General features: G+C 44.8%; 1 protein-coding gene across 1 annotated transcript; it reads right to left on the bottom strand.

Annotated features, from left to right (window-relative positions):
* Positions 1-128: 128 nt before the first annotated feature.
* LOC132394517 (uncharacterized) lies at positions 129-27403 on the bottom strand. Its single transcript, XM_059970784.1, has 6 exons — positions 25666-27403; positions 16613-16720; positions 14527-14619; positions 12052-12147; positions 3969-4015; positions 129-1854 (listed from the first exon to the last, which is right to left on the bottom strand). The coding sequence occupies exons 1-6, from the start codon at positions 25829-25831 to the stop codon at positions 1720-1722; spliced, it is 645 nt and encodes a 214-aa protein (XP_059826767.1). The 5' UTR covers positions 25832-27403; the 3' UTR covers positions 129-1719.

Genomic DNA, 27403 nt, shown 5'->3' with positions numbered 1-27403 from the left:
TACACACTCCCTGTGACTGTGTGGGTTTCCTCGGATGCTCCACTGTCCTCCCACAGTCCAAAGGGTGGAGGTTAATTGGACATTGTAAATTATCCCATAATTAGGCTGATCCCATTAAAGAATTATCACCAACAGCAAAACAGAAGTGGTTTATTTAATCAACAATGATCATGAAGAGGCATCAGGCAACATGTTTAAAACACAAATGTACACATGTACATACAGTATAGGATTAAAATATCCCAAAATCACCCTCCAATGCAACATTCAAACTCAGAGTTTTACTGCAGTTTCACTGCTCACTGTACAGAAATGGGAGGGACTTTGTGAGGAAATGCTGTATCTGGTATTGGTACTGGGGAAAATCACAATCTTTATGGGATTTCTGATGACAGCATTAGTGTAACAGCCAGAGCAGTTTTAATACTTGTACAAAATGGAAAGGATTTCTGGGCTTGGATTCACTGGTTTAGTCTGATACAACAACACAAAGGTGGGGTGGAGTCTACACACTGTCCTCAGTTTAACTAACAGCAGACAATCTGGGCAGGAAACTGACAAATTTGATGTGGATCCCACAATGATTGCAAATGGGATCAGTGTAGATGGGCAACAAGGTCAGCATGGACTTGGTGGGCCAAAGGGCCTGTTTCTGTGCTGTGTGACTCTGTCAGGGTGGCCCAGGAGTAATAGTTGGATGTTTGTAGATTGGTGAAGAAAATGCTCATCACTGATGTGTCACTCCGAGTTGGATGATGCCGGCCTCATTATTATACTCAGGGTTAACGATGCGTGTATGAATGGGGATTATTGTCCTGAAACTGTAGCCGGGTGATTTCATTGCACAGATTCCAGTAAACAGGTGAACAGAGGAACTCCAGTTCCAACTGACTCCTGCGAGGGTATAAAGGGTAACTCCTGTAACACCGACGTGATGGAAGAGCAATGCCATGGCCGAGAGTGAAAATGGTGACATCGGGCTGTTCAGTTTGATCTCTCTCAGCTGCCAGCACTTCACCTCTCTGCTACGACAGGGGAAGTCAGCCTCGATGGCACAAACAAATACAAGCAATAGGAAGTGCTGCTGCTTCACAAACAGATTGGAAATGATGGGAAAGGAGAGTGACTCAGAGAGACCTTGTCATTCTGGTGGGGAACATTAACCACAAGAGGTGCTTGTTGTACAAGGGGCCTTGGTGACCCTCCAGGGCTCCAGCCAGGCAGCAGCAAGGAGTAAAGTGTGAGATGTGGTAGAGATCAGCAATGAATGATCCCGAGGCGAGGAATCTGAGAGGCAGTGATCTTGTCACAAAACAACAAATTTCATCTCATAACACAGTGACAATAAACCTGATTGTGGTTGTCGTCATCAGACAAAGCAGTTCAGCTGTGTGTGGGAGCTGCGTTTGATGTCCCAGACTGCAGTCAGGACTGTCTTCTGAAGCACATATTATGTAGTTATTGCACCTTCCAGAGATCTAAATCAGAGACAAACCCATAAGGTCTTGTGGACCGAGCCCCTCTGGACTCCTCTTTCATGGTTCCTTAAAATGATTCCGGTGCCAATGAGAATTTTGACAGATTATCAAGGATTGAATTTCTCACCGGAAGCTGAGAGCTGAAATGAGTGCAGTGTTGTTCTCACTCAGGGTGAGACAAGTTACAGCTGCAGAGCACCATGTTCCCACTGTTGGAGGGAAGGATTTTCCAGGCTCCAGTCTACAGCAGGGACACAGAACCTGCCCTCACAGTCACCTCTGGAACTGAAGGCTGCCGTGTCCCTTCTAACTGACCGGATGATTCAGCTTCATGACCTGTGCTGAGAGTTTGTAATTCCTGCACTTCTCCATGATCCTAAAATGGACAGAATATGTTTGTTATTCATGATGACAAATCTTCACTTAGTTCACTGAGATAAAGATGGGACAGAGTGATGGGCAGAGTGGGGGGAGGGGGGAGGGACGGGGCAGGGGAGGGGAGTGGGACGAGGGAGAGGAAGAGGTGACTAATTGGGCATAACTGATGTTACAAAGGGGTCAGACAGAGACAACCACTTTCTGCAGAACCAGACACAGACTGGGAGAAATGGTAAATATCCATAATAGTGTCCAAACAAGAATGTCATGAAACACTAAGGGATACTGTCCATTAAATTAAATTTAACCAGTTATTATCGACAGTAACAGAGGTAATGATTCCCGCTAACCCATGTGTCAATAAATGAGAGAGAGTGGCGTTATAAATACAGCAGGAAGATTCCAGTGAGTTTATACATGTGTGAATTGAGAGAGGGAGAAATAACAGTGAATTTACAAACTACAAACCCCATTTCCAGAAAAGTTGGGATATTTTCCAAAATGCAATAAAAACAAAAATCAGTGATATGTTAATTCACGTGAACCTTTATTCAACTGACAAAAGTACAAAGAAAAGATTTTCAATAGTTTTACTGACCAACTTAATTGTATTTTTTAAATATACACAAATTTTGAATTTGATGGGTGCAACACACTCAAAAAAAGTTGGGACAGAGTTAAAATAAGATTGAAAAGTGCACAGAATATTCAAGTAACACCGGTTTGGAAGACTCCACATTAAGCAGGCTAATTGGTAGCAGGTGAGGTATCATGACTGGGTGTAAAAGTAGCGTCCGTCAAAGGCTCAGTCTTTGCAAGCAAGGATGGGTCGTGGCTCACCCCTTTGTGCCAAAATTCATGAGAGAACTGTTAGTCAGTTCAAGAGGAACATTACCCAATGCAAGATTGCAGAGAATTTAGGTCTTTCAATATCTACTGTACATAATATTTTGAAAAGATTCAGAGAATCCAGAGACATCTCAGTGCGTAAAGGGCAAGGTCGGAAACCGCTGTTGAACGTGCGTGATCTTCGAGCCCTCAGGCGGCACTGCCTAAGAAACCGTCGTACTACTGTGACAATTATAGCCGCCTGGGCTCGGGAGTACTTCAGAAAACCATTGTCACTTAACACAGTCCATCGCTGCATCCCGAAATACAACTTGAAACTGTATTACGCAAGGAGGAAGCCATAGATCAACTCTATGCAGAAACACCAGCAATTTCTCTGGGCCCGAGCTGATCTCAGATGGACCGAAAAGCTGGATCTGTGTGCTGTGGTCAGATGAGTCCACATTTCAGCTAGTTTTTGGAAAAAACGGGTGTCGAGTTCTCCGTGCCAAAGATGAAAACGACCATCCTGATTGTTATCAGCGAAAGGTGCAAAAGCCAGCATCTGTGATGGTATGGGGGTGCATCAGTGCCCACGGCATGGGTGAGTTCCATGTATGTGAAGGTACCATTGACTCTGAGGCGTATATCAGGATTTTAGAGAGACATATGTTGCCATCAAGGTGACGTCTCTTCCCGAGACGTCCATGTTTATTTCAGCAGGACAATGCCAGACCACATTCTGCACGGGCTACAACAGCGTGGCTTTGTAGACACAGTGTGCGTGTGCTTGATTGGCCTGCTGCCAGTCCGGATCTATCTCCTATTGAAAATGTATGGCGCATCATGAAGAGGAGAATCAGACAACGGAGACCACGGACTGTTGAGCAGCTGAAGTCTTATATCAAGCAAGAATGGACAAAATTTCCAATTGCAAATCTACTACAATTAGTATCTTCAGTTCCAAAATTATTAAAAAGTGTTATTAAAAGGAAAGGTGATGTAACACAATGGTAAACATGCCTCTGTCCCAACTTTTGTTGAGTGTGTTGCAGCCATCAAATTCTAAATTTGTGTTTATTTACAAAATACAATTAAGTTGGTCAGTAAAACTATTGAAAATCTTTTCTTTGTACTTTTGTACAAAGTTGAATAAAGGTTCACGTGAATTAACATATCACAGATTTTTGTTTTTATTGTATTTTGGAAAATATCCCAACTTTTCTGGAAATGGGCTATGTATTTAAACACAAGAAAACACAGGAATTTATATGAACAAAATACCTGTTGTATTTCAGCACGGTTGTTCTCATTAGTTCCTTTGTTTCTGCCTGTAATGAATGAAATAAGCCCTTATAAATTCTAATGAATAATATACATTGTTGAAGATTATTTGTTGCTATTTTAACCGACCATTTATTCACAGCTGAGTCATGGATTTGTACAGCACAGAAACAGGCCCTTTGGCCCATCTCATCATGCTGTGCATTTTGCCCATCGACACCAATCCCATTTCTCCGCATGAGGTCCACACCCTTCTAAACCCTGTCTATTTAAATGCCTCCTTGGTTAGTATATTCCAGGTGTCAATCAATCTCTCTTCAAAAACTAATCTCACAGATCTCCTTCAAAACTCCTTCCTCTCAGTTTAAACCCAAAAGTTGTTTTTGATACCCTTGCCATACCATGGGAAATTATTTTCACTCTCTACCCCATCTATGCCTTTCACAACCTTGTATGCTTATAAAGGTCACTCCTCAGCTGCCTTCACTCCAGGGAAACCAAGCCCAGCCGATGCAATCTCTCCCCAGAACCCAACTCCTCCAATCCAGCAACATCCTGGCGAATCTCCTCTGCACTCTCTCCAGTGCAACCACGTCCTTCCTGTAGTGTTGTGACCAGAACTACACACAGTACTCCCAGTGTGGCCTATCCAGTGTTTGTAAAGTTGCAGTGTAGAATCATAGAGATACAGCACGGGTACAGGCCCTTCAGCCCAACCAGTCCATGCTGACCACATTGTTCTCCCAGCTCTGTCTCTGAATGTACCGATCCAAGTATTTCCCACATGAAAAGATTGTACTTCCCATAACCACATCCTCTGGCAGTTTATTCCATCTACTCACCAACCTCTGTGTGAAAAAGTTGCTCCTCAGATCCCTGTTAAACCTTTCCCCTTTCACCCGAAATCTCTGCCCCCTAGTTTTGGGCTCCCCTCCCTGGGGAAGGCTGATTCCATCCACCTTATCTATGTGTCTCATTATTTTAAACATTTCTACAAGGCCTCACTCCCCCATGTTCCAATCCATAAAGACTTAGCCTGGCCAACCTCTCCCTATAACTCTAGTCTTGGCAATAGCCTCGTAAATCTTTTCTGCACTTGTTTTAGTTTAATTACATCTTTCCTATAACAGGCTGAACAAAACTGTACACAGTACTCCAAGTGTGGCCTTACCAATGACATACAACTGCAGCATAATGTCCCAACTCCTCTACTCAATGTCCTGACTGAAGATGGTCAGCATGCTAAATGCCCCTTTCACCACCCTGTCTACCTGTGACACCACGTTCAGTGAACGATGTACTTGTACTCCGAGGTCTCTCTGTTCCATTACACTCCCTGGTGTCCGACCATTCAGAGTACCAGTCCCACACTGATTTGATTTTCCAAAGTACATCCAATACCTTATACTTATCTGTATTGAAATTTATTTGCCTATTCTCGGCCCACTTCTGTAAATTTTCAGGATCACTGTGCAATCTACGAAAATCTTCTTCACAATCATCAACATCTCCTCATTTTGTGTCATCTGTATATTTGCTGACCAAGCCTTGTGTAATCACATCCAAATCATTCTGTAAATAACGAATAACAAGGGTCCCAACACTGACCCATAGAGCACACCACTAATCACTGGTCTCCATTCCCAGACACAACCTTTAAACAACCCCTGATTTCTACCTAAAAACTCATTTTGAATTCACCCAGATCGCTCTCCCTGGATTCCATGGGACTTAAAGTTCCACTTGGGACCTTGAACACTTTGCAAAGGTCAAAGTCAACAACATCCGGATCCACTCATCTACATTTTTAGTCACTTCTTCAAGTAATTCCCTGGCTTCTCCTTGTTACTCTTCTTAAACAATGGAATGACAGTAGCCACTTTCCAGTCTTTGGGAATTTCACCTGTAAAAATGAAGCAAATTTCTCTTCAACAGCCTTCACAATTTCTTCTCTAGCTCCCATACAGTCTGATGATATAGTCAAGCTCTGAGAATTGATCCACATAAAAATGCACATTATCCAATTCAATCCCCTGTTTGATCCTGCCTAATTCCCACAAAATTAGCCCAGCTGTGTTTTCGATCCTAACTTGGGGACCTATGCTTGCTTTTCCATCACTATCTTAGAACTACAAGAACTGTGATCACCAGAGCCAAAGTGCCCCCTGACTGCCCCCTCAGTTACTTGCCCTGCCTCATTCTCCAAGAGGAGGTCCAGTACTGCACCCTCTGTCTAGGTCTCTCTGCTCAGGAAACTTTTCAAAGATGAGAGATTGCTCAATGTCATTTCGTATTCACAAGTGTAAGGAGAACAAAATGATTGTTACTCTGGATTCAATGCAGCACCAAAAGTTGAAGTTGACAGGTGAAGCCAGGTGGGCTGGGAAGGTAAAGGGCTGGAGAAGAATAATCTGATAGGAGAAGAGAATGGACCACAGGAGAAAGGGGAAGAGGAAGGGAACCTGGGTGGAAGTGATAGGCAGGTGAGAAGACGTGTCTATCACCTGCCTATCACTTCTCCCTGGGTTCCCTTCCCTTTCTCCTCTGGTCTTCTTTCCTTTACTATAAGATTCCTCTTCTCTCTTCCTTTATCGTTCACACTGACCCAGCCTCCCACTTAGTTATGCTGGCATCTTCCCCCTTTCATTCTCAACCCAGAAGAAGGCTCTCAGCCCGAAACGTCAACTGTTCATTCATTTCCATAGTTGCTGCCTGACCTGCTGAGTTCCTCCAGCATTTTGTGTGTTTTACTGTGAATGCTAAGCAGCCTCCTCTCTGATGGGAGTTGGTCAAACAGTCCATGAGCAGGGTGTGTGTGATCCTTCATGATGTTACTGATCCTTTTCCCACACCGTACTCTACATACGATATGTCACTGATGACAGGTAGGCTGGTGCCAGTGACGGGTTGGTCAGTTTTAACTCTCCATTGTGGAGCTTCCTGTTCACCGCAGTGCAGTTTCCGTACCAAGCAGTGATGCAGCTTGTTAGGCTGCCCCCTGCTGTGCATCTGTGGAATGACGTGAGTGTGGATGTGCAAAGTCCAGCTCTCTCTGACTCCACGGAAAAATGAGGCATTGGTGAGCTTTCCTGCCGTGTAGGATGTGTTCTGTGACCATGAGAGGGTGAGTGTGATGTGCACTCCCAGGAGTTTGAAATGATGTTCTATCCATACGGCTTCACTCAACGAACCTCCAAGGATGTCATCTTTAATCACTGATGCTATGTCCTCCCTGATCAAAACGCGACATCCCCCTGTACCTTTGTCCATAAGACCATAAAACATCAGAGGAGAATTAGGCCATTTGGCCCATCGAGTCTACTCCGCCATTCAATCATGGCTGATCCATTTTTTCTTCCTCCTCAACCCCAGTTCTTGGCCTTCTCCTTGTAACCTTTGATGCCACATCCAATCAAGGACTTGTGAATCTCTGCCTTAAATACACCCAATGACCTGTCCCCACCACTGCATGTGGCAACAAATTCCACTAATTCACCACCCTTCGGCTAAAGAAATTTCTCCGCAACTCTGTTTTGAGAGAGTGCCCCTCTCTCCTGAGGCTGTGTCCTCATCCTAGACTCTCCCACCTTGGGGAACATCTTTTCCACATCTACTCTGTTTAGGCCTTCCAACATTCAAAAGGTTTCAATGAGATCCCCCTCATCCTTCTGAATTCCAGTGAGTACAGACCTGGAGTCATCAAACATTCCTGTGTGATAACCCTTTCATTCCTCAAATCATCCTTGTAAACCACTTTGGACCCTCTCCAATGCCAGCACATCTTTTCTAAGACGAGGGCCCCAAAACCGTTCACAATATTCAAGGTGAAGCCTCACCAGTGCCTTGTAAAGCCTCAGCATCACATTCTTCCTCTTGTATTCGAGACCTCTTGAAATGAATGCTAACTTGGCATTTGCCTTCCTCACCACTGACTTGAACTGCAAGTTAACCTTTAGGGTGTTCTGCACAAGAACTCCCAAGTCCCTTTGCATCTCAGATTTTGGGATTTCTGTCCATTTAGAGCATAGTCTGCACATCTATTTCTACTACCAAAGTACATTACCATGCATTTTCCAACATCGTATTTCATTTGCCACTTTCTTTCCCATTCTCCCAATTCGTTTAAGTTCTTCTGTATTCTACGTGTTTCCTCAAAACTACTTGCCTCTCCACCAGTCTTTGTATCATCTGAAAACTTGGCAACAAAGCCACCTATTCCATCATCTAAATAACTTATAAACAGCATAAAAAGAAGAACACCGACACCCGCAGAACACCACTAGTCACTGGCAGCCAAGAAGAAAAGGATTTTTTATTCTCAGTCACTGCCTCCTACCAATCAGCCAATACTCTAACCATGTTAATATCTTTCCTTTAGTACCATGTGCTCTTAACTTGGTGAGCAGCCTCATGTGTGGCACCTTGTCAAAAGCCTTCTGAAGGTCCAAAGATACAACTTCCGCAGCATTCACTTTATCTATCCTACTTGTGAGCTCCTCAAAGAATTTCAACAGGTTCGTCAGGCAGGATTTTCCCTGAAGGAAACCATGCTGACTTTGTCCTATCTTGTCCTGTGACACCAAATACTCCATCACCTCATCCGTAACAATTGACTCCAACATCTTCCCAGCCACTGAGGTCAGGCTAACTGGTCTGTAATTTCCTTTCTGCTGCTTTCCTCCTTTCTTAAAGAGTGGAGTGACATTTGCAATTCTACAGTCCTCTGGCACCATGTCAGAGTCCAAAGAATTTTGAAAGATCATTTTTAATGCCATCACAATCTCTAATGCTATATCTTTCAGAACCCTAGGGTGCAGTTCATCTGGTCTGGGTGACTTACGTACCTTTAAGTCTCTGAGCTTTTTGAGCACCTTCTCTCTTGTAATAGTAACTGCACCCACTTCTCTTCCTTCACACACTACAACATCAGGCATACTGCTAGTGTCTTCCACAGTGAAGACTGATGCAAAATACTCATTTAGTTTATCAGCCATCTCCTTGTCTCCCATTATTCTTTCTCCTGCCTCATTTTCTAGCAGCCCTATAGCTAATCTTATCTTCTTTTATTTTTAACATACTTGAAAAAACTTTTACTATCCAATTTGATATTATTTGCTAGCTTGCTTTCATATTTCATTTTTTTCCTAATTAATTATTTTAGTTGCTCTCTCTAGGCTTTTACAATCTTCCCAATCCTCTATCTTCTGTCATGGCTGTAGCATCTGTATTCTGGAGCATTGAGCTGCCAATCCTGCCCTTCTCTCAGCCATGTTTCTGTTATGGCTGTGACATCCCAGTCCACAGAGCCAATTCACACTCTGAGTTCACTCACGTTACCTCTTCATCCTCATGCTGGGAGTTAAATGAGGATTCTTTTCCTTCCCTTTATCCTGATATCCTGGCTATCCTGAATACAAAACTTGCTCTTGCAAATTACTGCTTTATCCCATGTGTTGCTCCTACTCAGAGTTCCATCCCATCCCGAAATGTTCTTGCGAAGATATTGGCACCTCTCTGGTTCGAGTGTAACCTGTCCCTCTTGTACAGGTTGCTTCCATCCCCAGAAGAAATCCCAAGAACCTGAACCTCTCCCCCTGCTCCAGCACCTCAGCCATGAATTCATCCGGCCTATTTTTCTATTTCCGACCTCGCTTGGTGCCCCAGATTATAAAGATCAGCGTGCCATGTATGTTCTTCTCCACACTATCAACCAATGTTCTTTCTTAGAGATCTGTGAACTTGGAACTATGGTCCAACTTCAACCCTGCCCTTAAATTCACTTGGTCCATTTCTGACACATCACTCTCTCTCTCCTTTCTTGATCTCTCTGTCTCCATGTCTGGGAATAAGCTATCTATTGATATCTTTCGTAAACCTATCGAATCCCACAGATATCTTCACTGTACTTCCTCCCAACCGGTCTCCTGTAAAAATGCCATTCCTTCTATCAGTTCCTTTCTGTCCGTCACATCTATTTCCATGGTGAGGCTTTCTTTTCTGGGATATCAGATATTTCCTACTTCTTCAAGGAATAGGGTTTCCCTTCATCCACAATTGACGCTTCCCTCACTCGCACCTCCTCCATTTCACAGACATCTGCCCTTCACACATCATCCTGGTACCTTAACACTGACCGAGTTCCTCTTGTCCTCACCTACTACCCTACGGGACTCTGTATCCTTAACACTGACCACGTTCCTCTTGTCCTCACCTACTACCCACCGGTCTCTGTATCCTTAACACTGACCACGTTCCTCTTGTCTTCACCTACCACCCACGGGACTCTGTATCCTTAACACTGACCGAGTTCCTCTTGTCTTCACCTCCCACCCACGGGGCTCTGTATCCTTAACACTGACCGAGTTCCTCTTGTCTTCACCTCCCACCCACAGGGCTCTGTATCCTTAACACTGACCGAGTTCCTCTTGTCTTCACCCCCCACCCACGGGACTCTGTATCCTTAACTTCGACCGAGTTCCTCTTGACTTCACCCCCCACCCACGGGACTCTGTATCCTTAACACTGACCGAGTTCCTCTTGTCTTCACCTCCCATCCATGGAACTCTGCATCCAGCACATCATTCTCTGCTCCATCCACCATCCTAGTGGCCAGCCATTTCAACCCAGCCTCCCTTCTGACTTGTCAGTCCACGGTCTCCTCTACTGCCATAATGAGGCAACTCTCAGGTTGGAGGAGCAACACCTCATATTCCATCCAGATAGCCTCCAACTTGATGACATGAATATTAATTTCTCTAACTTCCAGTAATTTGTCTTCCTCCCCTTCCTCCCTTTTCTATTTGCCAATGTGCTCCCCTCTCCTCACATGCCTGTTACCCCCCTCCTTTCCCTTTCTTCCACATTCCACTCTCTTCTCCTATCATATTCCTTCTCCAGCCCTTTGCCTTCTCAACCTGGCACCTCCCAGCATCTTCCTTCATCCCCCTCCTGCACCCACCAGCTTCACATATCACCTTCGAGCTTGCTCTCCTTCCCCTTCCCCTCTTCCTTTTTCTGGCTTCTTCTCCCTTCTTTCCAGTCCTGATTAAAGGTCTCAGCCTGAGACATCGACTGTTCATTAATTTTCATAGTTGCTGCCTGACCTGCTGAGCTCCTCCAGCATTTTGTGTGTCTTGCTCTGAACTTGAGATCCTCAGTCTCTCTGTTGAACATTTCTACCATGTACAGCAGATGTCCAAGTCCTATTTCAACTGCAAAATGGATGACCTTGTACTTGTCAGAATTAACTTCCATTTACTAATGCTCTACCCAACTTTCCATCTGAACCATATCCTGCTGCAGACTTGGACAATTTTCCTCAGCACCAATTCTCATTCATTTGTAAAGTTACTAATCATACCTCCTACACTCACAGCTAAGTCATTAATATATATCACAAAGTGCAGAAGTCCTCGAACCATTCACTACTGTACTCAAGTAGGTGCAGACTTCAAATCAGAAAAAATCATTCTTCCAACATGACCTCTGCCTTCTGTCACCAAGCTGATCTTGGATCACTTTAGCTGATCACCTTGGATCCCAGGTGTGTTAGGCTTCTGGATCAGCCTTTCATGTGGGACCATGTCAAATGACTTACTGAAGTCCACATGGAGACGATCTTTCATATTGTATCCAGCAATCTTCTTTGTCATCTCCTCAGTTTAGAGAGAAACAGTTTTCCTGACATTGGGCCTTACTGACAATCCCTAATCAGATCCTGATTTCTCCAATTACACACAACTCCCATGATTTGAATTTTCTCCAGTAATTTCCATGCAGGCACTGATGGAAATCACGAACTCAAATCAAAAGTTCTGGACTTCCACAGTCCAGCAGGAGTCCCAAACCCCATCAGCTCACTTATCAGGAGATCCCAGCACCTCTGTGCAGAACCTCCAACAGAATCCAGCAAAATCTGAGCCAGAACTGTTCCCGACTGACAGCAGCCAGCTAGGACAGATTTGATAATGTGCTGGAGAATTCCCCTCAACTGCTCCCTGAAAAGCTTAAGTGATGGTGAGACCAAGGGAAAGTTTTCACAGTGATTGAGTTCTTTAGAGAAAGCTTTGATTTTGACACTTACTGCAAACTGGAAAGGATCTGGATAACACCATCACAAATGTGACCCCTGATGCAGCCAATATGATCCAGATTGGAATGTTGGTCTTGCAGCTTTGAGCTGAAATGTACAGAAGTGAAGCCACTGAGTAAATTCACACTGATTCTCCACACCCACTCCCAGTTTAAACGTACATTTAACATAGTCATATGTCCAATGGCAGTTATGAGACAGTTAATCAAAACAAAGTAAATTTATTATCAAAGTGCGTCTATGTCCCCATGTACTAACTTAAGATTCACTTTCTTGCAGGAATTCACAGTAGAGCAGAGAAATACAATAGAAACAATGAATAACTACACACAAACACAGACAGACAAACAATCATATCAAAAAAGACTGCTGAATGGTCTGGGCCAGAAATGTCAACTGTATTCTTTCCCAGACCCGCTGAGATCCTCCAGCATTTTGTGTGTGTTGCTTGGATTTCCATCTGCAGATTTTCTCTTGTTCATTTAAATGTATTTAATTTATTAAATGCAAACACAAAACTAATTCCCAGAAAGAGGTAAACATGTGAAACTTGTAAAATTCCCCACACACCAAGATCCAAGGTTATGTCATTGATAACAGCTACACAGTCAGCACTAATTACACAGCAAAAGGCAAATACTAACACTACCTTCTCTCTACTTCTCCAACCCTGACAGTCCTTCCCTCTCTCCTCATTCTCCATCAGTAAGATAACTCTTTCCCTTTCTCCACCCTCTCCATCTACCCATCACACACACACCACCCCGACTGGTTCCCCTCTCGCACTCCTCACTATCTGCCTTCCTCCATCATTCCATTTATTCCAGGTTCCACTTTTCCTTCCCATCAGAATCAATCAGCTTCATCTCTTTGTCATTTCCACCCATCACCTGCCAGAGTTTGATCTGCACCTTCTCTCTCCACCCTCTTATACCGGCCATATTCTCTCGATCTGTCAGACCAGATCCACATCTGCTTGTCCTCAGATGGTGAGGGTGAGTGTCCCTCGGGAACCTCTGCTGTTTTCATGGTAACACTGGTATGGACTCCAGGATACTGACCCAGTGACAATAAACTGCCTCCCTGTCTTCACCTGATACCTGATATCATTACTATCTGGTCATAACTGAGCTGTAACCCAGTTACAGGCATTTACAAGTCACGGAGATGGTGATTGGTGAGATTGACCCTCCATTTCGTGGTGATAGCTGGACAGTGACACACACTCGGAAGGCTCTCGTGGTCAGCACATGATCACAGACCTGGAGCAGGAGCAGGTGATCGAGAGCCTGAGCTGTTCAAAAGGACCAAGGGTGACCTGTGAGACAACTTCACATGGATAAAGTGACTGATATTTGTGGGGTGGGGACTGGGACTGGAATCCCAGGGTCCAGATGAAGCTCTGGGAAATCCACACCTCACTGAAATGGAGATCAGCAGAGTCAACTGAAGGAGCTGGGTGAAGGGGAGCAAAGCAACACCAGCAGAGTCAATGGTTGTTGTTGGGCTGGTTGGGTGTACTGAAGTTTCCAAATCCTGAACACCTTGACCAGCAGAAACAGTTTCTAATTAACCAGTCAGTCACTGTTCACATCCTGAAAACTGTAACTACTTCATATCCAAACCGTCCAGTGCACTGTAATTATTGCACTCCTTAACTGTCTAGTGCACCCTGGTTTCTGTAATCTCTGCATGTAATTTAACATTCCAGCAAATTTCCACTGTCCTCCCTCAAAGACCAATACGTCCTTCCTGTGATGTGTGGCCCAGATCTGCAGATGTGGTTTTACCAGAGCTTTGATGTCTGTAGCACAACTCCTATTCCCCTCTACTCTGGTACCCTGGGTCAAAAGACCCACATTCCACTGGCTGCATTGCTGACACTGTGTACATGTCCATGACACGTTATTGTCTGATGAACACAGAGCACACAGGGTTAATGGATCACCATTTAGAAGCTAATCTGTTCTGTCCTTTTTAAATCCAATAAAAGACTTTGTATTCACCTGCATTAAAATCCATTGACATAATTCTTCCCCATTTGCACCAACTTTCTGTGATTTATTGTTGCCCTGTTACAATATCATTGGAATCTTGTTTGTGACTGTTTAAAATCCCATCACTGGACCCAACCTGATGAAAAGTTGCAGTCACAACAGATTCACCACCATCAATTCTCCACTCTGGTCAGTCGTATGCTTTCAGTTCCATCAGGTTCACCTTTGGGAGTTTATCAAGCAGTTTCTGGAAGTCCGGACACAGCCTGTATCACCTACAGTGTCTATATTGGGTCAAAGCTCCAGCAGGTCTCCCAGTCCCCAGCTGTAGACTGTGGGGCTGAGGACTGCAGGTGCTGGTGTTCATATAAAGCAGTTCACAATGTACTGACTGAGATACTCATTCCATTCCTGCACTGAGTAACATAGCGACCATTTTAATGTAATTTAAGATTATTTGTGCACATACCTTTAGACACAATCCAGCAAATGAGGGCAAAGAGGATGAAGACAAGAGCCACAATGTTACAAATATTCAGGCGCCACCACCACTGCTTGTCGTCTAGAGTCCACAGGGAGAAATGAACAACAACATTAGAACTGTTTCAAACTGTTTCCAAACTGATCAACACAAACAGTTCTACATATGTTTCAGTGGACAAGTGTTCCAGATAACAGACGTGGACTGGGATTGGTCAGGTCGGCTGTGATAATGAACGTCCTAAACATGAGACAATCCCACCAGGTTGGAAAAGGACCAGGTGTCAGAGCAATGCAGTGAGGGAGGGTCAGAGAGTTCACTCCACTGTCAGTGTGTGCAGATCCCCGGAGAGACTAAAGACCTTGTCGTTAGTTCTGGAAATATATTGTAAAACCTGGGTATCCATTATCCTCAGGCCGTGAAGATGGAAATGGCAGGAAGACTGCAGTCTCTCTGTGTACACACTGAGCCAATGAGACAAGACGCCTCTGTAAATAAGCTCAGTCATATTATCCCAGTGATCCAGTGCTGCAATTGACATGGTCCTACCAGTCAGCCAATCAGGATGGTGGAATTGGGAGAAGGTTCTGGAGAAAGCTGGGTGGAGAGATATTTGTGATGGACACTGGTGGTGTTCTTGGTTTTTTGGCGGGAGATGGAGAGAGGGGAGGATCGGGAGAGGCAGCTGCAGGATTCAATCCGACGAGAAGGCGTCATTCAAAGGAGTCCAGGATGGGAAGTTCTACTGGAGATCGGAAATGAGGAGTTGGCGCCATGAGTAAGGGACACACCAGATTTTGGAAGATACGATCTCCAACACTGTGCATGTTTCAGCATCTGCTGAAAGTGAAGGAAGCTGGAATTATCAAGGAGACCTCATGTGTCAAGGTACAAATACATATTGACTATTGGACATTGAACTGACGTACAGTCCCTGACCAATATACAGTCCCTGAGTGGAGCAAAATGGTTCAGTGTGCTGGACCTAAGGAGTGGGTGTTATCAGATCCCCATCAGTGAAGTTGACAAGAGGAAGACAACATTCAGATGTCCACTTGGATTCTTTCAGTTTGAGAGAATGCCCCAGGGCATTTCAGGAGCACAGCTACTTTCCAACATGCCATGGAGAAGACTGTTGGGACATGAACTTGCTTGAGGTACTAGTGTACAGGAATGATCTCATAGAGTTCGAGTCCACACTGGAGGAGCACAAGATGAGACTAATGAAGGTGCTAGACTGCCTGAAAACTGAAGGGTTAAAACAATCACTGGACAAATGCCTGTTCTGCAAGATGTCAGTCAATTGTGTCAGGCACATAGTCTGTCAGGATGGAATAGCTATGTATCTGTCCAAGGTTGAGGCGGTGACCACATGGCCAAGGCTCAAGAATGTGAGAGCTCTACACTCATTTTGTGGATTCTGTGGGTACTACCAGAGATTCGTGAAGGATTACTGCAAAGTAAGCCACCCTTTTAATCAGCTGGGGGATAAAGAGAGGAGAACAAAAGAAGAAAGTGGTTATGCTTATCTTTGCTCTTTAGAGTCTTTTGAAGAAAGATGGGCTGCAAAATTGGAAGAGGGCTTTCAGCTGCTGAAAGAGCTGCTGACTGAAGCACACCCCCAGTTACCGTATGTCCTGCACATCGACGCCAGCCCCCGAGGATTTGGGGGTGTTCTACATCAGGACCAGGGCAAAGAGTTGAGACCCATTGTTTTCATCAGCTGGATTATAATCCCTGGAATGTAGAAAACTGAGGGGAGATTTGACAGAGGCACACACAATTATCAGGGTAAATGCAAACGGGCCTTTTCCACTGATGTCGGGTGGGACAACAATCAAGAGTTCACAGGTTAAGATGAAAGGTGAAAAGTTTAAGGGGAATATGAAAGTCATGACAACGCAAGTGGAGCTTGCAAGTTCAATTTCAACATTGAAGAGAAGTTTGGATCGGTACATGGATCGTACGGGTACGGAGGGCTATGGTTCTCTGTGGGTGTGTGAGAGGAGTTCATTTTGTCAACGTGAGTCACTTGGTATTTCTGCTGAAATGCAAATTAGACAATAACAGGTACCTGGGTATCCTTTCCTTGACCAGCACGTGAATATAATAGCATATGCTGTAGAAAACACCAGTCCCACCATCGATGTAATGGCAACTCCTACATCCTCTGGTCCGAGGCCTGCAATTAAGTACAGTTGAATAACTGTATCTGTAACCAAATCAAGGTGATAAGAAGAGAGAAAGCTGTGCCAAACAAGTCTTTACTATAGAAATTACCTAGGTTTGCCAAGAGACCATTGCCAGCAGCCCATCCCATGCACTCACCACTCTCTATGCAAAAAACTTACCCCTGACATCTCCTTTGTACCTACTTCCAAGCACCTTAAAATAATGCGCTCTCATGCTAGCCATTTCAGCCTCTGATTATCCACATGATCGATGCCTCTCATTATCTCGTACACCTCTATCAGGTCACCTGTCATCCTCCGTCGCTCCAAGGAAAAAAGGCCGAGTTCACTCAACCTATTCTCATAAGGCATGCTCCCCAAACCAGGCAACATCCTTGTAAATCTCCTCTGCACCCTTTCTATGGTTTCCACATCCTTCCTGTAGTGAGGTGACCAGAACTGAGCACAGTACCCCAAGTGGGGTCTGACCAGGGTCCTATATAGCTGCAACATTACCTCTCGGCTCCTAAACTCAATCCCACGATTGATGAAGGCCAAAGCAATATATGTCTTCTTAACCACAGAGTCAACATGCGTATCAACTTTGAGTGTCCTGTGGATTTGGACCGCAAGATCCCTCTGATCCTCAACGCTGAGTCTTAACATTAATATTATATTCTGCCATCATATTTGACCTACCAAAATGAACCACCTCCACTTATCTGGGTTGAACTCCAACTGCCACTTCTCAGCACAGTTTTGCATCCTATCGATGTCCCGTTGTAACTTCTGACAGCCCTCCACACTGTCCACAACACCCCCAACCTTTTTGTCATCAGCAAATTTACTAACCCATCCCTCCACTTCCTCATCCAGGTCATTTATAACAGAAAAAGTAAGAGTCCCAGAACAGATCCCTGAATCACACTAGTCACGGACTTCCTTGCAGAACATGACCCATTTACAACCACGCTTTGCCTTCTGTGGGCAAGCCAATTCTGGATCGACAAAGCAATGTCCCCTTGGATCCCATGCCTCCTTACTTGCTCAATAAGCCTTGTATGGGGTACCTTATCAAATGCTTTGCTGAAATCCAGATACACTACATCTACTACTCTACCCTCATCAATCTGTTTAATCATATTCTCAAAAAAATCAATCAGGCTCATAAGACATGACCTGTCTTTGACAAAGCCATGCTGACTATTCTTAATCATATTATGCCTCTCCAAATGTTCATAAATACTGCCTCTCAGGATTTTGTCCATCAGCTTACCAACGACTGAAGTAAGACTCACTGGTCTATAATTTCCTGAGCTATCTCTACTCGCTTTCTTGAATAAGGGAACAACATCCACAACCCTCCAATCCTCCGGAATCTCTCCCAATCCCATTGATGATGCAAAGATCATTGCCAGAGGCTCAGCAATCTCCTCACTCGCCTCTCACTGTAGTTTGGGGTGCATCATGTCCAGTCCCAGTGAATTATCCAACTTGATGCTTTCCAAAGCTCCAGCACGTCCTCTTTCTTAATATCAATATGCTACAATCACCAAGATCCTTTTCCGTAGTGAATACAAAGCAATGTTTTCACTAAATACCTCTGCTATCTGCTCCGGCTCCATACACACTTGATTGATCCTATTCTCTCACATCTTATCCTCTTGCTGTTTATATACTTGGAGAATGCATTGGGGTTTTCCTTAATCCTGTCAGCCAGGGGCTTCTCATGGCCCCTTCTGGCTTTCCTAATTTCATTCTTAAGCTCCTTCCTGCTAGCCTTATAATCTTCTAGATCTCTATCATTACCTAGATTTTTGAACTATTCATAAGCTTTCCTTTTCTTCTTGACTAGATTTACAACAGCCTTTGTACACCATGTTTCCTGTACCCTACCATCCTTTCCTGTCTCATTGGAACGTACCTATGCAGAACTCCATGCAAACATCCCCTGACCATTTGCCTCATTTCTGCCATACATTAGCCTGAGAACATCTATTTCCAATTTATCCTTCCAAGTTCCTGCCTGATAGCCTCATATTTCTCCTTACTCCAATTAAATGCTTTACTAACTTGTCTGTTCCTATCCTTCTCCAATACTATGGTAAAGGAGATAGAATTGTGATCACTACCTCCAAAATGCTCTCCCACTTAGAGACCTGACACCTGACCAGGTTCATTTCCCAATACCAGATCAAGTACAGCCTCTCCTCTTGTAGGTTTATCTACATATTGTGTCAAGAAATCTTCCTGAACACACCGAACAAATTCCACCCCACCTAAACCCCTTGCTCTAGGGAGATGCCAATCAACATTTGGGAAATTAATATCTCCCACCACGATAACCCTGTTATTATTTCACCTTTCCAGAATCTGTCTCCCAATCTGCTCCACAATGTCCCTGTTACTTAGTGAGTGGCCTATAAAAAACACCCAGTAGAGTTATTGACACCTTCCTGTTCCCACCTTCCACCCACTGAGACAATCCCTCCATGACTTCCTCCTTTTCTGCAGCCTTGACACTATCTCTGATCAGCAGTGCACGCTCCCACCTCTTTTGCCTCCCTCCCTGTCTTTTCTGAAGCATTTATTGCCTGGCACTCCAAGTAACCATTCTTGTCCCTGAGTTATCCAAGTATCTGTAATGGCCATAACATCACAGTTCCATATTACCCCTCAATCATGAACTGCTGACGGGACATCAACCATCTCGACTTCACCACACCTTGTTCCACTTCCAACCTCACTCCTTCTGAATGCTCTGCTCTCCACTCCCTCCGCACCAATCCCAACCTCACTACAAAACCCACTGATGAGGGGGCCACTGTTGTGGTTTGGTGTTCTGACCTCTACCTGGCTGAGGCACAGCGACAGCTTGCTGATACCTCCTCTTATTTACCCCTCGATAATGACCCTACTAAGGAGCACCTGGCCACTGTCTTGCACAGCATCACCAACCTTATCAGCTCTGGGGATCTCCCATCCACTGCCACCAACATAGTTCCCACACTTCGCACTTCCCGTTTTGAATTTTTTCAATGATGTTTAAGTTCCCTGGCCTCCACCGCCTTATTTTCACCATGGATGTCCAGTCCCTATATACCTCCATTCCCTTCCAGGAAGGTCTCAAAGTTCTCCGCTTCTTTTTGGATTCCAGACCTAACCAATTCCCCTCTACCACCACTCTCCTCTGTCTAGCGGAATTAGTCCTTATTCTCAATAATTTCTCCTTTGGCTCCTCCCACTTCCTCCAAACCAAAGGTGTAGCCATGGGCACTCGCATGGGTCCCAGCTATGCCTGCCTTTTTGTTGGCTTTGTGGAACAGTCCATGTTCCAAACCTATATGGGTATCTGTCCCCCTCTTTTCCCCCGCTATATCGATGACTGCATTGGCGCTGCCTCCTGCACGCATGCTGAGCTCGTTGACTTCATTAACTTTGCCTCCAACTTTCACCCTGCCCTCAAATTTACCTGATCCATTTCTGATACCTCCCTCCCCTTTCTTAATCTTTCTGTCTCCATATCTGGAGACGGCCTATCTACTGATATCTACTATAAGCCTACAGACTCTCACAGCTACTTGGACTATTCTTCTTACAAAAATGCCATCCCCTTTTCGTAATTTCTCCGTCCCCACCGCATCTGCTCTCAGGATGAGGCTTTTCATTCCAGGACGGAGGAGATGTTTTCCTTTTTTAAACAAAGAGGCTTCCCTTCCTCCACCATCAACTCTGCTCTCAAACACGTCTCTCCCATTTCCAGCACATCTGCCCTCACACAATCTGCCCTCCACCCCACTCGGGATAGGGTTCCCCTTGTCCTCACCTACCACCTCACCAATCTCCAGGTCCAACGTATAATTCTCCGTAACTTCCGCCACCTCCAACGGGATCTCACCACCAAGCACATCTTTCAATCCCTCCCCTTTCTGCTTCCCGTAGGGATCGCTCCCTACATGGCTCCTTTGTCCATTCGTCCCCCCCATCCCTTCCCATCGATCTCCCTCCTGGCACTTATCCTTGCAAGTGGAACAAGTGTTACACCTGCCCTTACACTTCCTCCCTCACCACCATTCAGGGCCCCAGACAGTCCTTCCAGGTGAGGCGACACTTCACCTGTGAGTCAGCTGGTGTGGTATACTGCGTCCGGTGCTCCCAGTGCGGCCTTTTATATATTGGTGAGACCCGACGCAGACTGGGAGACCGTTTCGCTGAACACCTATGCTCTGTCCGCCAGAGAAAGCAGGATCTCCCAGTGGCCACACATTTTAATTCCACGTCCCATTCGCATTCTGATATGTCTATCCATGGCCTCCTCTACTGTCAAGATGAAGCCACACTTAGGTTGGAGGAACAACAACTTATATTCTGTCTGGCTAGCCTCCAACCTGATGGCATGAAGATTGATTGCTCTAACTTCCGTTATTGCCCCTCATCTCCTTCTTACCCCATCCCTGATATTTTTAGTTTTTTTCCGCCCTCTTTTTTTTCTCTCTCTCTGCCCATCACTCTGCCTGTTCTGCATCTCCCTCTGGTGCTCCCCTCCCCCTTTCTTTCTCCATAGGCCTCCCGTCCCATGATCCTTTCCCTTCTCCAGCTCTGTATCCCTATTGCCAATCATCTTTCCAACTCTTAGCTTCACCCCACCCCCTTGGGTATTCTCCTATAATTTCGCATTCCCCCCCTCCCCCTCCTACTTTCAAATCTCTTACTATCTTTTCTTTCAGTTAGTCCTGATGAAGGGTCTTGGCCCGAAACGTCGACAGTGCTTCTCCCTATAGATGCTGCCTGGCCTGCTGCTTTCCACCAGCATTTCCACCAGTGTGTTGCTTGAATTTCCAGCATCTTCAGATTTCCTCATGTTTGCATCATAGTTCCATGTTAGCTCTAAGTATTGATCCACACTAAACTCATCGTCTTTGTTCATAGTTCTCCTTGCATTAAAATAGATACATCTCAAACCACTGGTCTGAGCGCGCCCCTTCTCTATCACCAGCCTATCCTCCCTCTGGCACTGTCTACAAGCTCTCTATTTGTGAGCCAACCGCCCCTTCTCCGTCTCTTCAGTTTGGTTCCCACCCCCGAAATTCTAGTTTAAACTCTCCCCAATAGTTTTTACAAACCTCCTCGCCAGGATATTGATCCCTGTCAGATTCAAGTGCAACCCATCTATTTTTTACAGGTCACACCTACCATAAAAGAGGACAAAATGATCCAGAAATCTGAATCCCTGCCCCATGCTCCAATCCCTCAGTACACATTTACTCTCTACCTCAATCTATTTCTATACCCACTGTCACATGGCACAGGCAGTAATCCCGAGGTTACTACCTTTGTGGTCCTGCTTCTCAACTTCCTTCCTAACTCCCTGTAGTTTGCTTTTAGGACCTCTTCCTTTTACCTACCTATGTCATTGGTACCAATATGTATCACGACCATAACAAATGGTTGTTGTCAGGGTGTTTGGGAGCCCTGAGGGATGAAGCTTAATAATTATTAGCTGCAGGTGTCCACATTCAGAGCTGCCATAGTGAAACCAATAGTTACAGGGGTGGCAAAAAACACATTATGCAGTTACCCTACACCTCCGCTAGAGGGGGGTGTTGCACAGGGAATGACATCACGTGTCCCTGACATGGAAATGATGGGGCATGAGGGTGACCGGCACCCACAGTGCCCGGTTACATTTGTACACCCCAGGAAAAGGGATTCCTAGTTGTAAAACACTGATATGAACCAATGTTCTGCAATTAAATTTCCTGCTCCAAGTTTCCCAGTCCCAGATGCCCTCAAGCAGCACCAGGACTCACTTTTTCCCTGTGACCTTTTATTCAGAACATAAAACCATAAGATATAGGAACAGAATTAGGCCCATCCGTCTGCTCTGCCATTTCATCATGGCTGATCCAATTTTCCTCTCAGTGCCAATCTCTGCCTTCTTCCTGCTTCCCTTCATGCCCTGACCAATCAAGAATCTATGAACTTCTTCCTTAAATATGCCGTACACAAAGACGGCCTCCACAGCTGCATGTGGCAAAGAATTCCACAGATTTACCACTCTCTGTCTGAAGAAATTCCTCCTCATCTCCATTCTAAAAGGACACCCCTCTATTCTGAGGCTGTGTCCTCTGGACTTCAACTCTCCCACCATAGGAAACATCCTCTCCACATCCACTACATCAAGGCCTTTCACCATTAGATAGGTTTCAATGAGGTCACTCCTCATTCTTCTGAATTCCAGTGAATACAGACCTGGAGCCATCAAACACTCTTCATATGACCAGCCATTCAATCCCGGGATCATTTTCGTTAATCTCTTTTGAATCCTCTCCAATTTCAGCACTTCCTTTCTAAGATAACGGGCTCACAGTACCCAACAGTGCTTTATAAAGTTTCAACTTTACATCCTTGTTTTTCTATTCTAATCCTCCTGAAATGAATGCTAACATTGCTTTTGTCTTCCTCATCACAGACTCCACCTGCAAATTAACCTTCAGGGAATCCTGCACAAGGACTCTCAAGCCCCACTGCACCTCATTGTTTTGTGTTTTCTCTCCATTTAGAAAACAGTCAACTTCTTCCAGCAAAGAGCATGACGATACAGTTCCCGACACGGTATTCCATCTGTTACTTCTTTGCCCATTCTCTTAATCTAACTCCTTCTCTATACTCTCTACTTCCTCAAAGTGACCTGCCAATACATCTATCTTCAACAACACACACAAAATGCTGTTGGAACACAGCAGGCCAGGCAGCATCTATAGGGAGAAGCACTGTCGACATTTCGGGCCGAGACCCTTCGTCAGGACTAACCAAAAGGAGAGATACTAAGAGATTTGAAAGTAGTGGGGGGAGGGGGAAATGCAAAATGATAGGAGAAGACCGGAGGGGGTGGGATGAAGCTAAGAGCTGGAAAGGTGATTGGCAAAAGTGATACAGAGCTGGAGAAGGGATAGGATCATGGGACGGGGGGCCTCAGGAGAAAGAAAGGGGGGGGAAGCACCAGAGGGAGATGGAGAACAGGCAAACAACTAAATATGTCAGGGATGGGGTAAGAATGGGAGGAGAGGCATTAACGGAAGTTAGAGAAGTCGATGTTCATGCCATCAGGTTGGAGGCTACCCAGTCGGTATATAAGGTGTTGTTCCTCCAACCTGAGTTTGGATTCATTTTGACAATAGAGGAGGCCATGGATAGACATATCAGAATGGGAATGGGATATTTTCTGCTCCACATCTATCTTCATATCATTTGCAAACTTTTCAACAAAGTCACCAATTCCTTCATCCAAATTATTGACATATAACGTAAAAAGAATTGGTCCCAACACAGACCCCTGGAACACTACTAGTCACCACTGTTATTTGCCTTTCCTGCAATACTTCTTGCATTGAAATATTTGCAGCTCAGGACAAAAGGTACACAATGCTCAATCTTTCTGGTTCTATTGTTATCTGTGGTCTTACAAACATCTGCCTCCACAACCTCTCCACTGACTGTTCTGGCACTCTGGTTCCCATCTCCCTGCAACTCCAGTTTAAATCCCACCATGAAGCATTAACAAACCCTCCCTCTCCAGTTCAGGGGTAAATTGTCCCTTCTGTAACAGTCTCACCAAAGTGATACACCTGTTGTTGAAGGGGATGGCCACAGGGCTACTCTACACTGGTTCCTTAACCCCTTTCCCCTTCCTGATGGTCACCCAGCTTCCTGTGCCCTGCATCTTGTGTGTAACTACTTCTCGATATGTCCTCTCTATCACCCCCTCAGCCTCATGAATTATCTGGAATTCATCCATTTCCAGCTCCAATTCCTTTACGCTGTTTGTTAGGAGCTGCAGCTGGATGCACTTCTCCCAGTTGTAGTCGTCAGGGACACTGGAGGTCTCCCTGCAAGATGAGCATTTCACTATCCTGCCTGGCATCACTGCATTCTAACTGGTCATATATAAAGAAGAGAAGGGAAAAAAAAATAATGCTTCCTTTTCATTGCTTTCTCTGAGTGAAGCCTCAAAGAGCTAAAGTCTCGAGATCACCACTCTGACGATGGACACTGTGATTGTCCCTACCTTCCTTTAAATTGCTCTTACTAATCAACCCCAAACACTGACTGGCGACTGATCACTAAACCGTCACCTGCCGCAGCCTTTTATCCTTGAAAAATGAACCAGATTGATGTCCCTCCTCCACGAACTTCTGATGCCTGGATTGGCTGCTGGTCAAAGCTCTTTTTCTTGTAAAATTTGACTTCTTGTAAAATTTAACTACTTCACCCTTTAATTGTCTCAGATCCATTTGGCACAGCCCTAATTTCTGCAAAATTCTGCTCAGTAAACGTACACCAGAATCCTTAAAGACCAATTTCTTCTTCCTGTGATTTGGGACACAAAATTCCTCTCTGTCTCCAAGACCTATTAAGGACTTGTCAGACTCCTGATGCTCACATGAATTTGTCTGGCTGTAGAGTGGCATTTATCCCTGGTTTTGCTCATTCCCATCTATTAATCCCTGTTGACCACAGAGCTGCTCCCACTTCCTGATTCATTGGGAAATGTGGTCAAGCATTCTGTCACCCGTCTGTCAATCTGAGACAAGTTGTAATCCAAACACAGATCCTTGCAGAACACCATTAGTCACATTCTCCCAACATGGGCCACGTAATCTCCTGCAAATTATCCCCACTCTCTGCCTTGTCCCATGGAGGCAACTGTCTGCTCAGGTCAACATTTTGCCTTCAGTTCCATGAGCATCAGTGAAATGCCATTAAAGTCTAAACCTCCAGCAGATCCCCCTGTGGGAAAGGACTTCAGCTGTGGGACTGAGGACTTCAGGTGCTGGTGGTCCTGGTAAAGCAGTTCACAACATCCTGACTGAGATACTCTCTTCATTCCAACCAAACTCCAGAGAACAGAGTTCATCATTTACATGAAAATACAGAATAATATTTCAGCACATACCTTTAAACGCCATCCAGGAAGTAGTAGCAATGACGATGACAATGAGAAAACAAACATTATAGACAGATATCCATCTTCTGAATCTATTAACATCTTTGGATAAATGAAAAATAATCAGTTTGAAAGCCATAGTAACAGATCTGCACAAATTATTTAACATAAACATCAATTTACAATGTGTTCTTGGTAATGAAGATGGACCCTGAGTCAATCAGGCTTCTTAAACACAGGGAAACCCAACCAGTTCAGAAATGGAGCAGAAATCAGAACATTGGACTGAAGAAAGTCCAAGGATCTCTCTCACACTGGCAGCAAGCAGAGAATCCAGGAAACAGCAGAAAAGCACAAACAAAAACATATTTGATAACTTCTGTAATCCCTTATCGAGTGTCTGCACATGCAGAATTGTCAGATACACTGCAGTCTCCCTGTGTACATATCCAGCAGATGAGGTAACAATCCACTACAAATCAGCTTTGTATTATTCTAGAGATGGTGAAGGTTTCAGTTGATGTTGTCCTGCCTGTGGTGACAATACCCAGCCCCAGCTACAGCACTGAATTTCCACTGAGAAGCTTGTTCTGTGGTTGCTAAGTTGTTGGGGAAGATCCTGACAGGCAGGATCTATGAACATTTGGAGAGGCATATTATGATTAGGAATAGTCAGCATAGTTTTGTCAAAAGCAGGTTGTGTCTTACGAACCTGATTGAATTTTTTGAGGATGTGACTAACCACCTTGATGAAGGAAGAGCAGTAGATGTAGTGTAGATGGAATTTAGCAAGACATTTGATAAGGTACCCCATACAAGGCTTATTGAAAAAGTAAGGAGGCATGAGATCCAAGGGGACATTGCTTTATGGATCCAGAACTGGCTTACCCACAGAAGGCAAAGTGTGGTTGTAGACAGGTACACTGGCAGCAAATAAAGAATCCAGGAAACAGCAGAAAAGCACAAAATTGAGGAGCCGAGAGGTAATGTTGCAGCTATATAGGGCCCTGGCCAGACCCCACTTGGAGTACTGTGCTCAGTTTTGGTTGCCTCACTACAGGAAGGATGTGGAAGCCATAGAAAGGGTGCAGAGGAGATTTACAAGGATGTTGCCTGGATTGGGGAGCATGCCTTATGAGAATAGGTTGAGTGAACTTGGCCTTTTCACCTTGGAGTAACGGAGGATGAGAGGTGACCTGATAGAGGTGTATAAGATGATGAGAGGCATTGATCGTGTGGATAGTCAGAGGCTTTTTCATGGGGCTGAAATGGGTTGGCACAAGAGGACATACGTTTAAGGTGCTGGAGATTAGGCACAGAGGAGATGTCAGGGGTAAGTTTCTTAAGCAGAGAGTGATGAGTGCTGCTGGCAATGGTGATGGAGACAGATAAAACAGGGTCTTTTAAGAGGCTTTTAAGTACATGGAGCTTAGAGGGCTATGGGTAAGCCTAGTAATTTCTAAGGTAGCGTCATGTTCGGTAGAACTTTGTGGGCCAAAGGGCCTGTATTGTGCTGTAGGTTTTCTATGTTTCTATGAACCATCACCACACCCAGATGCTCAAGGCTTCAAATAGTGTTCTGGTCCAAGAAAAAACTGAACTCAATGTGAGTGCAGCCTAAACTGTCCAATTTAACATCGAGTGCTGGGAGCTGCTTTTCCCAGATTTTCGCGAGTAAGGTATCGGCACAGGATGGCGTGGTTGTGCGAAGTTTCTTATCAGCTGAGTAGTGTGAGCGAGGAGAGTT

The sequence above is a fragment of the Hypanus sabinus genome, chromosome 5 (assembly GCF_030144855.1).
Source record: "Hypanus sabinus isolate sHypSab1 chromosome 5, sHypSab1.hap1, whole genome shotgun sequence".
Lineage (NCBI taxonomy): Eukaryota > Metazoa > Chordata > Chondrichthyes > Myliobatiformes > Dasyatidae > Hypanus > Hypanus sabinus.
This window is presented reverse-complemented; position numbering and strand designations above follow the sequence as displayed.